General features: G+C 39.0%; 1 protein-coding gene across 21 annotated transcripts; it reads left to right on the top strand.

Moving 5' to 3' along the window:
- Window positions 1-226: 226 nt before the first annotated feature.
- SPO11 (SPO11 initiator of meiotic double strand breaks) lies at window positions 227-15,529 on the top strand. Of its 21 annotated transcripts, none has more exons than XM_072801508.1 (15): window positions 227-461; window positions 809-880; window positions 2,683-2,796; window positions 4,036-4,124; window positions 4,531-4,597; window positions 4,824-4,932; window positions 5,372-5,458; window positions 6,375-6,411; window positions 6,735-6,844; window positions 8,213-8,312; window positions 8,630-8,667; window positions 9,798-9,874; window positions 12,332-12,443; window positions 14,104-14,137; window positions 15,348-15,529. In XM_072801508.1, the coding sequence occupies exons 1-15, from the start codon at window positions 331-333 to the stop codon at window positions 15,407-15,409; spliced, it is 1,239 nt and encodes a 412-aa protein (XP_072657609.1). In that variant the 5' UTR covers window positions 227-330; the 3' UTR covers window positions 15,410-15,529. The 21 variants fall into 21 exon arrangements, with proteins under 21 accessions (XP_072657609.1, XP_072657617.1, XP_072657614.1 ...); XM_072801516.1 differs by lacking the exons at window positions 14,104-14,137; window positions 15,348-15,529 and adding exons at window positions 12,854-12,899; window positions 12,990-13,633; XM_072801513.1 differs by lacking the exon at window positions 14,104-14,137 and having other exon boundaries at window positions 15,348-15,526.
- The last annotated feature ends 1,137 nt before the right edge of the window (window positions 15,530-16,666 follow it).

Here is a 16,666-nt window from a genome sequence, read left to right on the forward strand (position 1 = left end):
ATCAACCAACCTCATAAACCCATTTCAAGGAAAACTGGGTCCAACACCCAAACACGCCCTGCGGGTCCCCACTGGTCCATCACTTTGCCCTGCCCCCAGGTGCACCTGCGCACTCCCCTCACGGCAGAGAGGCGTTATGCGCATGCCTAGGGGCAAGGTGTGCGCATGCGCAGAGGTGGTGGTATGCCTGGGTGGGGGGGCAAGGTGTGCGCATGCGCAGAAGCGGTGGTGCCCGCGGAGAGGGTGGTGCGGAGCAGGCGGCAGCCCCGCCATCGTGGGTGCCGGTGCTGGAGCCGCTGCCCTTGGAGGTTTCCCTCGCCGTCGGCCGTCATGGCCTTTGCGCCCATGGGGCCTGAGGCCTCGTTCTTCGCGGTTCTGGACCAGCACAGGGCTTCCCTGCTGGCCGCCCTGAGGAGAGGCGGTGGGGAGCCCGCGGGCGGGGGGACGCCTCAGGCCTCGAGGTAGAAGGGCCCCGGGGTCCCGGGGCGGCGCGCATGCTCGGGAGGTAGAGGGCGCGGGTCCCGGTGGGGGGGGGGGCGCGAGGCCCGGGTCTCCAGGCCGCTCCGAACCCCCAGGCCGGGCCTTCCTCAGCTCGCCCCTCCCTTCCCGGCGGGCAGGCCCCGCCCCCGACTCCCGGCGTCTTCTGGAATGTTCCCCGCCTAGAAGGTTCCAGGAGCTGCCCCCGCGGCCCCGCTCGCAGGTTCCCTCAGGTTCTCGGAGGTCAGGGAGTGTGGGGCGCGCTCTGGCTTTGTGTTTGTTTTAAAACACAATTTAAAAAGAAAAAAAAATTTTTTTTTTTTTGGTATAGTTTTAACTTAAAAAAAGCTCTGAGGAGCGTGTGTGAGGAGAGAAAGAGGGAGGCTTGTGGAGAGACCTCGAGGTGAGCAAGGATGCGGTCGCGGTGAGACGGCGACGGACCTGGAACAGGACAGCGTCTACACGCGTTTGAAGTGGTTTATTCAAAATCTGTGAAAGTCAGTGGCGGCTGGCGGCGGCAGGTGCTGCGGCCGCGGGGAACGTGTTCGTGTTCTTGGCCATTTTTACTTAAAATGCTGTTTTTTTTTCCCCCTCTGGATCCTCTTTTCTGGTTGATCGGCAAAGGTTTTCTTTTTTTTTTCTTTTTTTTTCTTTTTTTGTTAAAGATTTTATTTATTCATGAGAGAGAGACACACACAGGCAGAGGGAGAAGCAGGCTCCACGCAGGGAGCCCGACGCGGGACTCGATCCTGGGTCTCCAGGATTATGACCTGGGCTGAAGGCAGATGCTCAACCACGGAGCCACCCACACGTATCACTACTTTGAAATTAAAAGAGGTCTTTGTTGTTGTTAAGGATTTTATTTATTCATGAGAGAGACAGAAGCAGAGACACGGGTGGAGGGAGAAGCAGACTCCACGCAGGGAGCCCAACGCGGGACTCGATCCCGAGATCCCGGGATCGTGACCTGGGCCCAAGGCAGACGCTCAACCGCTGAGCCACCCATGCGCCCCGATCAGCAAAGTATTTCAGCTTAAACAGCTTGCTGTCTTATTTTTAAGAAGACTAAGCCAACTACCAACAACAAAACCAAACAAACCCCCCCCCCCAAAAAAAAAAGTGGAAAGCCTACAAGCAAACCGATTTTTATGAAAGTATTTGCTTTGAGGAAGAATTCGTGAGGGGGATGGAAAGGAGGGAATGGAAGGCCCTGGTTTCGGCTTCAGATGGGAACGAATCTAATTGTTATTTTCACAATTTGTGAAAATTGTTATTTTCACAATAAGGTCACACTATCACCTTGCAAGTTGTTTTTTCCCCCCCAGACTGGAAAAATGAATGAGATCTTGGAGTCAGTTTTTCTCTGTGTTAGAAAAAATACTGATCGTTTTAAAATTTGCTTTCTGACGAGGTGCATGTTCAAAGCAAGCTCTGAAGTTTCTGGGGGAAATTAGAACGTTCTGCATTTTTACGCATTTTCTAGATTTAATTTGATTTCCCTTCTTAGGCAATACACTAATGGTATTTATAACTGAGCAGCATTTTTTGAAGCTGATGGCTTGTGAAATTAAAAGTCCGCTCACAGAAAACTGGGCTAAGTCTTCATATTTTGCTGTAAAGTGGTGAGATGGTTGCCAAGTCTTTCCATGGTAGTGATTAAAACTTTTTTTTTTCTCTTTGTATCACTAAAATTCAAAACGGCGGATTTAAGGCATGAGATCAATCAGGGTGATGTGCTACAATAAGAAGTATTTATTTTGGAATATTCTTGCATTGCATTTTTGGGAAAGAAATTAAATTCAAAGCCAGTATTACATCATTTTTAATTAAAACATTTATCAGTAGTATTTCGAGCCAACAAGTTTGAATTTAAGTAGGTTAATATGAAGAGATTGGAATATATTTATAAATCATTGTCTAGTTATTAATATTGTCTAAAAGGGAGATATTACTTCAGTTGGTAATTGAGAAGCAAAATTACAAGCAAATGAAATTTCTCTGCAAGAAACTACTATGAATACAGTTCTTTCAGTGCAACGCTGATGTCAAAATTTAGTGGGAGGGATCAGTATGGAGGCGAATTACCTATTCTTAAAAAACAACCAATGAAACAAAAACCTATCTGTATTGATCTGGTGAAATGTTACATTTTGCAAAGGCCTAATCCAGAATTAAGACTGAATCACAGTGTGTTTATTGTTTCAGTTCTGAGGTTCTTGCATCTATAGAAAGTGTTATCCAAAACATAATCACAAGCGTGGCAAGGAATGAAGCACCTGCGTTCACAATAGGCAACAGATCAAGCTGGGAAAATATAAAGTGGGCATTTTGCATTTTTAAATTTTTAAATAGAGTATCTATGTCATTATTTGAATTTATTCGAGTTAGAGTTCTAGTCTGATTTCATTCTTTTTACTGCTTTTACCCTGCCTAGAAGGATTTAAGGAAGTTTACAAAATACACATCTCATAGGCAGGTCATATAAACTAGAAGTGGGTGTGAAGATAAGGCAAAGGGAAAAAAACAATGTTAGGAACAACAAATGAAAGGGCCAAAAGAGTTTAGAATTAAAAATGTATATGATAAAGTCTTAGGGTTCTGCTAAAAATAGCCTCCAGACTGGGATCTAAGCTTCCTAGCACTCAAAGGGGGGAAATACGACCAGCGGAATTCTGCAGAAACTACAAAAGCAAACCACTTGGCTCAGGGAAGCTACAACCAATCCTGATACTGGAATGAAAATAAATGTATCCAGAACACAGCACATTTCAAAGGCTCTCTCTCCTGGAAGATTTGTGCCTTTGCTAAGTCATGTGTCCAGGAGGGAAAATCTGCAAACAGCTTTGTCAAAGTCCTCCAACCTGTTCCTATAGTTTGTGTATTTCATATGCTCAGCCTGTAGAACCTAAATAATGAAAAACACTACAGTAGTTCTCAGTAAGAGTTGCAGAAGCAGAATAAAAGTAATTTTGAGTCTCTTTAGTCACTATTCTTTTATGGTCAGTATAATTAGTACAAACTGTAAACTTTTGAATCATATTTTGCATCATTTTCCAAGATGGATTTCATGAAGCCCTGAGGCAGCTAATATCTGGCCTATTTGCCTGGTGCCTTCTGCCACCTTTAGGACAGGCTTGGCAGTTCAGTTTAACAACCTAATGCAACTTGTTATTTCATTTAATGTAATTTTGGAGGTAAATCAGAAATGCAATATTTGAAAACTTGTTAATTGAGCAAAATGAGTATATTAAAATGAGAAAAATGCTAACAAAATAGTGAAATGCCTAAAATAGTTTACATACACTAAATCACTCATTATACACTAAATACACACATATACACTTATTTTAAACACTTTTAGTGCCTCTATATGTCACAAAGCCAATTAATTACCACCTGGAGTTATCTAAAATTATAAATGAAGTTGTCCTAAAGCTTCAGTGCTTCTGTTGAGAAGTAATATGGATTTTGATGATGTGCAGAAGAGGATATTACATGCATATTGTTTGGTGTTCAGAAGTTAATTCTTTTTTATTTTGCCTTTCAACAAAATGACAGGTTTGAAGATTCTGTGGGTCTTCAGATGGTAACTCACTTTACCACAAGAAAAATCAAAAGTGATTCACTAAAATCAGTTAAAAAATTTGGTAAATTAATCTTTCTTAGCTTTTAGTAGTAAAATAAGTAAGTTCGGTTACCTTCTGGGTCTAGTTGTTCCTAGTTGAATGATTTTTAGTTGTTCTTTAATAATAGACTACCCTTACACCTGAAATAAAGTTACAAAATTTTGCATTGTCAATAACAATGGAAGCAAATTTTAAAGGTACATGATTCAGTGGAAAAGTATTCTTTTGGTTTTGCTGTTCAGAAAGCAATTAATTTTATCTGATCCTTCAGGAAATTATTATTCTGTACTCAGTACTTCTATTTTGGAAAGATATTTTTTTTAATCTTATGGAAAGTAACTGGGGGCAGTTGAAATCCTTGATAGTGGGTGTTTTGAATTAATGAGTGAAATGGTGAGTAACTTGTTTATTGCATCTTATTTTCCAGCCCTAATTCTTAAAATACTGTCCAAGATTTATAAACTAGTACAGAGCAACACTTATGCAACCAAAAGGTAAATTCTTGTTATGGTAAATTACTCTTTAAGACACAATGTGAGAGTTGTTTAGGTTAACTCCCATTATGTTTTAAAAAGGTACATAAGACTAGACTATGGGTAATAAGTTACTTTCTTTATATGTTGTATTTAATTCAACAAAGCTTCCTACAAATAATACTCCAATACTTGTCATAGTCAAAGAGAATATGGCTAATTAAAAATATATATTTAATTTTCATAGAGACATATATTATACTGACAGCCAACTCTTCGGTAACCAGACTGTCGTGGACAATATTATCAATGACATTTCTTGTATGTTAAAAGTGCCGAGGATGAGTCTACATATAGTAAGTAGCATTTAATACAAAAGATTTGTGTAAAATCATAACAGAAAAATACAGATAATCTGTGCCATGTTTTCGTATTAGTTGATACTACATTTTTCTCATTATGAATTTAAATAATCTTTTAGTATATATACCCTTGGATGAATGGACCAAAAGGCTGAATTACTAAATATTTTTTATCCCTATATACCATTACATATTTTCTCCTTTACTTCTTAAATTCCATCCTGAGTTAAAATATACGTAATCTGGTAGGTGAACACGAGGATTGGCTCAGCTATAGAGTATGTTGGTCGGGGGCACCTGGCTGGCTCAGTCGGTGGAGCATGAACTCTTGCTCTTGGGGTTGTGAGTTTGAGCCCCACATTAGGTGTAGAGATTACTTTAATAAACTTAAAAACATTAGTGAAGTGTTCAAATATGGCTATTATTTTTTCAGTTATCTACATCAAAAGGTTTAATTGCTGGCAATTTAAGGTACATCGAAGAAGATGGCACCAGAGTACACTGTACCTGTGGTGCAACAGTAAGCATTTTAATGTTTTCAGATGTTTTTACTCTCTTTCAGATCCTTTGTTCTTGAAGTGTATTTTATTTCCTGCTTTCTTACGTAGTTTCAACCTTAAGATTTTCAAATAAAACTGAAGGGTGAATAAGCATATGCTTTAGGGGGTCTTTCAAGCCACAGTTTTAAAATACACCAATTGTTCAATGTCATATTGAAATACACAAAGATACTCTTTCCTTTGAAAAATATACTGTTGTTTTCAGGTCGCATGTAGCTTGTCTATTAGCATAATTATGTAATCTTTTTGCAGTTTTCTGGTTCTGAAATTGATCTGTTTAATTCTGAACTATTTCTGGGCTTTGGCACCTGGAAAGCCCACAGCACTAACCTGCACAGCAGTTTGGAAATGAGCAAGACGACACTTGTGTGCTCTAGGATAGGAGGGCTTTAATTTACCACTTCCTGCCACCTAAGCCACAGATCCACAAAGTTTCTGAGAGATACTCACCCGTTAGGATGTAGTTAGGGTGGCGCATCTGTCTTTTTATTTTATTTTATTTTATTTTATTATTTTTTTTTAAAGATTTTATTTATTTATGATAGTCACAGAGAGAGAGAGAGAGAGAGGCAGAGACATAGGCAGAGGGAGAAGCAGGCTCCATGCACCGGGAGCTCAACGTGGGATTCGATCCCGCGTCTCCAGGATCGCGCCCTGGGCCAAAGGCAGGCGCCAAACCGCTGCGCCACCCAGGGATCCCGCATCTGTCTTTTTATTGAGGAGTAAATCTGTTTCCTAGCATTTCCTTACTGAGGAATAAATCTCTGATGACTAGTATATTCAGAGGAAAATGAAAACATAGGATTTTTGTGACATATTTCTCAAATGTGGTTATACTTGCTTTTATTTAAAATAAAAACTCTCTTGTTCATTTAGGCTGTTGCTGTGCCATCTAATATTCAAGGAATTCGAAGTATCCTTTGAAGGGAAAACTATTTAAGCCTGTAGAATTTTCATTTGTTCATTATTTTGATAAACCAAACCTTCATAATGTGTAACTGTCAAGCTAGACCCTATAGTGGTCAAGATGAACACACATGGTCCTGCTTTAGGGGCTCCCTCTCTAGTAGGAAAGATGGGTATCTAAATATGTAAATACATACCTATATATTTGAAGGTAAAAAGGAATATACTGTATCTATAGCTGCTTTAGAATTGATTTATGTGGCACTGCTGTTTAGTTGGTGATTAAACAGAAATACTCTTGGCTTCAAATTATCAGCCTTAATGTCACAGATTTAATTACAGATGCAAAATTTCTATTAATTGTGGAAAAAGATGCGACATTTCAGCGACTCCTAGATGACAACTTTTGCAACAGAATGTCCCCATGCATCATGATTACGGTATATTATCTCCCTTTACTACAGTTCCAAGACTAACATACTACTTCAGTGTTTGGCAAGAGGGGTTTATACCATTATCTGTACAGCTTACATGACATTCTGTTATCAATATGGTGCATCCTTTGGGGTGATCGAATAAGAATTTCCAAGGCATTTATTTAAAGATCCTCAAATCTGGGGATCCCTGGTTGGCTCAGGGCATGATCCTGGAGTCCCAGGATTGAGTCCTACATCTGGCTTCCTGCAGGGAGCCTGCTTCTCCCTCTGCCTGTGTCTCTGCCTCTTTCTCTCTCTGTGTGTGTCTTTCATGAATAAATAAATAAAATTTAAAAATAAACATCCTCAAGTCTGACTAAAATCAAGGTGGTGGTCCCCACTCTTAAATACCAGTGATTTTTTCTTTTTCTTTCTTTTTTTTTTAAAAAAAGATTGTATTTATTAGAGAGAGCTTGCATGAGCAAGAGAAGGGGCAGAGGCAGAGGGAGAGTCAGACTCCCCACTAAGCAGAGAGCCCAACATGGCGCTTGATCCCAGGACCCTGAGATCCTGACCTGAGCCCAAGGCAGATGCTTAACCCACTGAGTCCCCGGGTCCCCCAGTCATTTTCTAATCCCACAGTGAGTTTACATGGGCTCTCAGAGTCACCTATGTGCCATTCCCCCATGGCTGCTTGTCTCAAACATAATATGGTAACACTGGAGCTCTGGGTGGGTTGAACGTACAAGGGCTGCTTTGTGTTCTGCCTCCGCAGGTTTGTAGATCAGAAAATTGCATGAATTCCATCAAAGGAAGCCTGCTTTTCTATACATATATATACATTCACATATATATGCACCAAGAAGGGCAGAGAACGCAGAAGCATACGTTGAGATGCCACCCAGACAGCTACAGGCTCTTGAGCAAAGGGTAGTAAGCTTCCCACTACAGGGTTAGTTGTATGGGAGAGTTGGTAACATTGGAGCAGTCAAGGAGACCTGCTGGCCTAGGGCCAAACGATGTGTGCGATGCTGCCTCCACGTCCCTGTTGGTAGATACTTGGGCCACTTACATAGCCTTTGTCGTTTTAAATAAGACTGCAGTGAACATCTTCGTGTATGTCAGATTTTTATAATTTCCGTTTTTGCTGAAACGTTTCCTTAGAATTATTTCCCAGGACTGGGATAGTTGGGTCACAGTTACAAATATGCAGGCTTTTTCACTCTGTTGTGTAGACTGTACATTTTTCACAGTCCATGCTGGTCTTCCATCTGAAATTGAAGGTGACCTAACTTTTCTAACTTCTAAATTATTAAGAAGATAAGGGAAAGGTTTTGTGAGTTTCATTCTGCTAGAATTAAAATGCATAATTTCTTTCAATCTTGTTTTTAGGGAAAAGGAGTACCTGACCTGAACACGAGACTTTTAGTCAAGAAGCTGTGGGATACATTTCATATTCCTGTTTTCGCTCTTGTTGATGCCGATCCACATGGTGATTTGTGGTTGGATTATTTGAAGCAGTCATCCTACCTAAATCCTGTTTATCATATTTCTAGTTGTGCTTTTCTACTCTTAGAACACTTTCATAAATTATTTTAAAAGAAGATGATTATTAGATTAAAATTAATGACTGTAATCATTCAAGGTAATTTATTGCTGTTTTTGCCACACTAAACTGAACCATAAATTTTTTATTGGTAGCATCTATGAAAATAAAAGTTGCAGATGTTAGATAAAATGTGAGAGTGCCCATGCCCTGACCTGTAATGTACAAGGAGACTAACTGTATGGGTGACTTTCTTTTCACAGGCATAGAAATCATGTGCATCTATAAGTATGGATCAATGGTAAGTACAGAAAAGTATTTTTCCTTTTCCACTATTGAGATAGTTTATATTCATCAGAGTGATTGCTGCATTCACTTCATGGCCCATAGTTAGCTGAGGACCCCCAGAGTGTTCTGGGGAGCTACTCTCCAAATTTAGGGCCAATCTGCTTCAGAGGCTGTGACTCCAGCTTCCAGCATGACCAGTGTGACCACGGATGACAGAGTGGGATTAGTTGTGGACAAGAGGCACTGTTATTCTCCACTCTCCCAGCTTGCTGCACTAACTGTGGGACCTTGGGGTAACAGGTCTGATTGCCAAATAAACCCTGAAAGTTACATATATTGCCTTGAATTCTGACGTTGCCAATTCCTTTTCCTCCCACTGTAAGGAAAAATAAAAACATCACCAAATTTCACCACTAGAGTGTCTGAACTACCGTACATCAATGGTTCTGGCCTCAAATGCCAGACAAGCAGTATTGGCATTACCAGGGCACTTGCCAAAAATGCACATCTCAGTCCCCATCCAGGTCTCCTGAATTGGAATCTCTAGGCTTGGACCCCAAGTGATTCTGATGAATGATAAAGTTTGGGAACCACTGGTATACACCTTGAGTGTTCCTGACATATATGTTTATATGACATACATGTTTAGACAAAACAGATGACGAAGCAAGATGTTAAAATACAGAATCACAAACAACAATAAATGTAGGTCAGAGAGGTTCATTTGTAGTTTTACTTTATATAAAATCAATGTGGAAATACTAGAGCAGTTTTAAAACCTTCCTGAAAGCCAGGTTAGCAAAAGTCTTGGTGATTCACTTAGTTCTGTGGGTTCAGGGAGTATGCAGTCTTTAGTATTTATGCTTTTTTTTTTTTAAAGATTATATTCATTTATTCTTGAGAGAGAGAGAGGCAGAGACACAGGCAGAGGGAGAAGGCGGCTCCATGCAGGGAGCCCAACATGGGACTTGATCCTGGGTCTCCAGGATCACACCCTGGGCCGAAGGCGGCGCTAAACCACTGAGCAGCCACCTGGGCTGCCCATTTATGCTTCTTAATAAGTAAAAAATGTGTCTGTAAAAACAGATATGCTAGTTTTCTGCAGTTTAGCTTCACCTAATGTACTTTTGCTCTTTATTTTAGGCAATGTCTTTTGAAGCTCATAATCTCACAGTTCCAGCTATCAGATGGCTTGGTCTCCTCCCTTCTGATATTAAACGGTTAGATTAATTTTGGTTTTAGTAAAACTAGGAGTTTTGAAATGATGACTCATCATAATATGTAACAATAAGCTGAAAAAGTCACCACGGGGAAGGTGTTTTATTTATATTGTTACTATGACTCAAGATTATAGAATCATGAATTAATTCATCGATGTTTCTGTTTCAATTAGGAAAATATTTAAATGAATTTGGCAAAAAATAAAAAATAAAAAAAATAAATGAATTTGGCTAGCTGAATTTTCAGCTAGAGGATATTTTTTGTTCTACCTTTTGGTTAATAGATTTTGTAATATTTTTATTCTTTAATTTTAGTCTTTAATTTTTTTAAGGTTTTGTAGTATTTTTACACTCAAAGTGTAAGACATTGAATCTAGTTAAATGGTCATCATTGACAACATCATTTGCCATATGAATCAGCTTTATCATAGACTTAAATTTTTAAGTTCCTTAAAAAAAAAAAATCTCATTTTAAGGTGACTTAAATTTTGGAAATCTAAATTTGGCAAGTTCTATGTGTTAATTATAGAAAAAATATAATTAACAAGATAAATATCACCTACCGATCAACAGCATTACTCTTATAGTTATTACTCTATGTATAGCCATAACTTTTTCACAAAAATGGGATCATACTTCATTATTCTGTAATCTGCTTTTCTCACACAACACAATGAAATCACTTTTCCGTATCAATAAATACAGTTCCATGACCTCCTTTTAGTGTCTTCTAATACTGAGTTCCAATTCTGGATGTACCAGTGTTTATTCAGCTAGCACCTCAGAGTCCGACATTTGGGTGGTTTCCAAATCTCTGATAAATAGTGCTTTGATGGGCCCTTCTGTAACCAAATCTTTGCCTGCATCTTTAATTAGTCCCACAGTCCTGAAGGCTGAATTCTCAGAATTGCTGGGTCAAAGGGTATGCACATTTTTAAGATTCTGACTGCCCTCTGGATAGGTTAATTATTTTGTTTTCCCTGGAGAGTAAGAGCCCACCTGTCCCTCAGCACAGGACATCATCACTTTTATTCATCTCTGCTAGCGTGCTATTTTAAAATATTCTATTGTTTTAATTGGCTGGTGTGAATGCACTTAAAAGTGTTTATTGGATATCTTTAAGCAGTGAGCAAACCTCGGTACCTGGGACTTATTTCCTACATTTGGAACACGAACAGGTTTTGGGTGATTGCCACTTCTGACAAAATGAGGGCATAAGAGAAAACATTCAGTTGTTGATTTTTGAACATTTACACTCTAGTGAGTTAAACTTTTTTTCTATTTGGTGTGTGTGTCATGGCCAAAATCTCTTGGGGGTGACCTGTTTGTATGAAGAGCTTTCCTAACACAAACTCGGGTAAATGATCTCATAATTATTAAGGTGGAGGGCTTGGAGAAACTCTAGCTGCATCTCATTAATTCCATTAGTGCCCTCAGAGCCATTCCAAAGAAATGGACAATGAAAAATTCTTAAAGTGTGGTAGCTACCCAAACACGATTTCAGGGGAAATCCTCTGCGCCCCCACCCTTTTTAATCAAATTGTCACCCTATCTGGTAGCTGCCACTGGCAAATGATCATAATTGAGAGGAATTGAAAAAGACTATTTGAAACTGGAGCTCTCCTGGGAAATCCAGGATTTGTGACTTCAAAAAGTAGCCTATTCCATAAATAGGAAAAAATCTTGTGTTCTGTTTTTAAAATACACACCAAGAAAAAAAATTACACCTTTTTTAAAATTTAAAATTAGATAGGGGTGTGTGTATGTGTGCATATTAATGAAAATAAGTTAGAGACAAACTTCCTTAGCCCATAAAATTTTGAGTGAATTACAAGGAATGAAGTGCCCAGTAGAACCTGAGACCCCACAATGAATCTTGCTACTGCCCATGTATATTAATTAGCTCACTGCTTCAAGGCTGTAGTGCTCTGGGAGCCACGTTGGTGTCCGCATACTTGATGTTAGTGCTGTTGGCATTTTAAAAATTTTTTTAGTTTTTAAAAATTTTATGTATTCATTCAACACAGTGCAAGAGAGTCTGAGTGGGAGGAGGTGTAGAGGCAGAGTAAGAAGCAGACTTCCCACTGAGCAGGGAGCCTGGACCCAGGCCTTGATCCCAGGACCCTGAGACCATGACCTGAGCTGAAGGCAGCCACTCAACTGACTGAGCCACCCAGGCACCTGCATTTGTTTTTATAACCAATGTCTGTGTTCTTGTCATTGTCCTGTGGGTGTGATGTGAAGGAAAACAACAATTTAGGACAGACGTCCACAGTGAACTTGAATACTTGCCGGTCTAGGACGTGCCAGATCCCCCAAATTCTGGATTTAAATGATGGATCCATCTGTTACTTCTGCATTTCTTGAAATAGTATAATAAATACAAATAAATACAGGCCCTTCAAGTTATAGGAGCACTTTGTTTTTGCTGATTTTTTTAAATATATTTTTTTCCAGGTTAAATATACCTAGAGATACTTTAATTCCACTGACAAAACGGGACCAAATGAAACTTGACAGTGTCCTAAAAAGACCTTATGTTACTTGCCAACCATTTTGGAGAAAAGAAGTATGTTTCTTTTTTCTTTCTTTCTTTCTTTCTTTCTTTTTTTTTTTTTTTTAAGAAGTATGTTTCTTTCTAAAATTCAAGTATTGTATGTTTTATTGCTTTTAACTTTCATGGTGGCTATTCACATAATGTTTTGAAGATATTCTTGAAATTTTATATAACTCAACTAAAGTGAGTGTTGTTTGGCAATAAATGACTGTTGAAACACTGGATTATGAATGCTAATAGATAAGATCAGATGGATGGAGCTGACCTATTATCCTCATCATAGTTCTATGCGTATTGTCTATGGCTGTAGCACAGTTTAAGGGAGAGGAAAGAAGAGAAAGAAATTACATAAAGACCCCAGATCATTCCTAGTTATCGAAGATCCAAACTGGGTGGTATTCTGACATTTTTTGCTGTAACAGCTCTAGAATGTTCTGGCTGACCTGAAGCCTATTGTCCATGATTTGGGTGAGTAAAATAAGTCTAGATTTACTAGTTTGAGTCAACAGAGCGGTAGCACAGGACTCTGTCACAAGTGTACTTTGCTTTTATTGACAGATGGAAATAATGGCAGACTCTAAAATGAAGGCAGAAATTCAAGCTTTGACCTTCCTATCATCAGATTATCTCTCCAGAGTGTACCTACCTAACAAATTAAAATTTGGAGGATGGATATAAAAATATATCAGAATATATCTTTTGATTTGCAAGAGATTTTTCATTAGTTTTCAGTAGTAGATACTGTTGTGGGAAGAACATATATTCCTGATTCTGTAGAGATAAAATAATTTTCCATTGGTGATCTTTTTTGTCAAAACAGCTTTCTTTAGAAGACTTTGTTTTATCCTTCTCTGTAGAGACTGAGTTGTATCCTATGTCCTAAAGTAAATTATAAAAGAGCATATGTTACTTTGGCTTTACCACTTTATTTGAAAAAATATACATGCCATCAAAGTCTGCAGGAATATTTTAATTTCTATAATGCAACTAATGTTAAGCCATAAAGCATCTTTTTAGTATCAAAACTAATAATCTAAATTTGAGAGGCTGCAAATGAATTACAGTGTCTAGCATTTCCTTTTTAGTTGCCCTTTTGTGTTTTGCCTTCATGGTGTAGGGGTCGTACCCCCTTCATTCACTTGTGAAAGTAGTAAAATTTATTATGAATAAAAATTTGGGTTGATACAGTCTGAAGCACTTAATTTTGTTTCTGAGTATGCTTGTTATTATTAGAAATTTATATGAAAATTTCCCCAGGGTTTTATCTGTCCTCACCCAAAATCAAATCCCCTGACCTCCCCTCTAGTACAGGTTCAAGACTTGTACCTATGGTATTCCTACCATACTCTAAGTTCAAAACTTAGAGAAACCTCGAATTTTTTTTTAATTTTTTTTTTTTTTATGATAGTCACAGAGAGAGAGAGGCAGAAACATAGGCAGAGGGAGAAGCAGGCTCCATGCACCGAGAGCCCGATGTGGGATTCGATCTCGGATCTCCAGGATCGCGCCCCGGGCCAAAGGCAGGCGCTAAACCGCTGCGCCACCCAGGGATCCCGAAACCTTGAATTTTAATAAGGCTTTTCTGTAATAGTAAAGATTCCATTTTCTATCCTTCTGACCCTATCTGAATTTTTCCAGAGATGAGTTTTATGACTTTATTCTGTACTTTCAGCAAACATCTAACTGCATTGAAGTTACTTGTAATGGTAAGCAAGAATATGTATTTATAGGAGAATAGAAACGTGGTGAATTATTTTATCAAGACAAACCTTAATAGTAGTGAGTCCTGTTTCTGAGAAGGTACCTAAGCCAGTTATTTCTTACACATTATTTTAACTCTCCCAAGAGCCCTGTCAGGTCTGTCATCACATCCGTGGGTTATAGGTGAGAACAGGGGGGATGTTGTTTGTCCAAAGCCACATCGCCGGAACATGGCAGAGGAAGGACACCTCACACTGTTGACCTCAAGAGCAGGACCAGCTACTGGATATGTGGGGCCCAGTGCAAAAGGAAGCGTAGGGTCCTCTTTCAGAAGTTACTAAGAATATCAAGACAATAGCGAGAATTAAAACATGCACAGGGGGCTCTTCTTAGCTTGGGGCCTGGCATGACTGCACACCTGTGAAGCCAGCCCTACTTAAGGGGTTCTAGTAAATATTAAATGAGGTAATATAATAAGAAAATAAAATACCTGTATAGCACCTATTATGTGCCAGGTATTTTTCTGAGTGCTTTGAACATTAACTTCATCTTCACAGAAACTCTGTGAGCTTAGGTACTTTCCTTATCCTCCCCACGTTAGTAAGATAAGACAGCAAAGGCACAGAGATGCTAAGGAACTTTTCCCAGGGTCACATAACCACTAAGCAGTGGAGCTGGGATTTAAACCCATAGTCTGGCTCCATCCACGGCTTGTGCTTTTAACCATGGCACTAGTACATATGAAGTGCTCTGAAAAGGTCTGCAGTTCGTATTGTTGGCTTGGGGTCAAATCAGGTCCTCCTGATTTCAAGACTGTAATGCCAACAATTAGGTTATTTTCCTTGGTCATGTCAGAACCAGATTTCATTTTGAGAATATTCTGTGAGACTATCAAGTTGACTTGTGTGACTATCCTACCTTTGTAAAAACATTTTTATTTATTTTTTTTAAAAGATTTTATTTATTTATGAGAGCCACACAGAGAGAGAGAGAGACAGAGACACAGGCAGAGGGAGAAGCAGGCTCCTTGCAGGGAGCCCGACATGGGACTCCATCCCTGATCTCTAGGATCACGCCCCGGGCCGAAAGCGGCACTAAACCACTGAGCCAACCGGGCTGCCCAAAACATTTCTATAAATTTATAATTTATAAATCATAAGTGTTTCTTTGAATTCCTACCATCCTTTACATCTAATATCACTTGAATGTCGACAGGTTCTGTGAAGGAGAACATCACCAACCTAGAAATACAAAGTCAAGCTGCAAGATTGGATTAGGACATACTGTCAAAATGAGAAGCAATGAAAAATCGACAGTAGTCATTAAAATATGAAAATAAATATAAAATTTTTTGAAAATAAATTTGAGAGGGGCTCGCAGATACATTTAGTTTAGATAATTACATTCATTTCAAGTTTATGATTGGAAATTTACTTAATAATTTTCGTTTACTTGGGAAAAGAAAACGAGACGAGAGCAAAATGCGCTGTGGTTTGGCTTTGCTACTTATCTTTGACACAGATGAAAACCTAATATTTGTAGCTATTTGGGAACCATCTAGAATTCTAATTCTCAAGACTTATTTCTAAAAAGGATTACTGTAAAATAGATAATTATTTAACATGACAACTGACAACAGATATCCCCTCTACCTCATCTACTGTGTTTATTTTTAATATTTTCATAATTTTAATTAAAAAACATTTTATTGGAATTAGTTTCTAATGAAAGTGAATAAAAACTGGTGCAACAAGATGTTCAGAGAATCTTATTCTTAAGAGCTCATAATCACCCTCATAAAAGCTCTTGTAATATCCCCAGGTTTCTGGGAAATTTACCTGTCATCACTGATGGTACTAAGTGACTTGAGAAGTCATGATTTCATAGAGGAAAAAAACATACTGCAATTTCTACAAAATAGGCAAAAACACTCCAGGATTTTATCTCTGACTTCCTTTAACTAGAGCATCTCGGTTGAACTGTTTGATGGTACCTGTTTATTGGTGCTAAAGGATGCCAAGAACAGAGACTGTCAGAGCTAAACCACACTTACATGTGCACTAAAAAATATTTGCAGCAGAGTGTTTCTGTAGCAAAGTATTGAGAAACATTACTTCTTTTTGGACTTGGGTTCACCCTTAAAAGTCTATATCCCAAGGAGACATTCCTGTAAACATAAGCCAAGGGCGCCCTCTGCTGGCAGGAGCTCTGTTCTCTCAACTCCCACTATTTGGGGGAATTACTTCTTTTCCTTTTTTTTTTTTTTTTTTTTTTTTTTTTTTTAAGATTTACTGATTTTTTGGAGAGAGAGCAGGGATGGTGCAGAGGGAGAGAGAGAATCCTGAAGCAGACTCCCTGCTCAGCGCAGACCCGACGTGAGGCTTGATTCCAGGATTCCCAGGTTACAACCTGAGCTGAAATCAGGAGTCATGGTGGCTTAACCAACTGAGCCACCTGGGTGCCGCTGGGTGGATATTTCTTTAAAATATTTTTGGGGCGCCTGGGTGGCTCAGCGATTGAGTGTCTGCCTTTGG

The sequence above is a fragment of the Canis lupus genome, chromosome 26, assembly GCF_048164855.1.
Source record: "Canis lupus baileyi chromosome 26, mCanLup2.hap1, whole genome shotgun sequence".
NCBI lineage: Eukaryota > Metazoa > Chordata > Mammalia > Carnivora > Canidae > Canis > Canis lupus.

Bases quoted from the DNA above. Each gene is read 5' to 3' on its own strand.
- SPO11 (XM_072801505.1), top strand. From the start codon at position 331: ATGGCCTTTGCGCCCATGGGGCCTGAGGCCTCGTTCTTCGCGGTTCTG. The intron at 462-808 runs GTAGAAGGGCCC...TTTTTGGTATAG, and splicing joins GGGACGCCTCAGGCCTCGAG to TTTTAACTTAAAAAAAGCTC. The intron at 9,875-12,331 runs GTTAGATTAATT...ATTTTTTTCCAG, and splicing joins CTCCCTTCTGATATTAAACG to GTTAAATATACCTAGAGATA.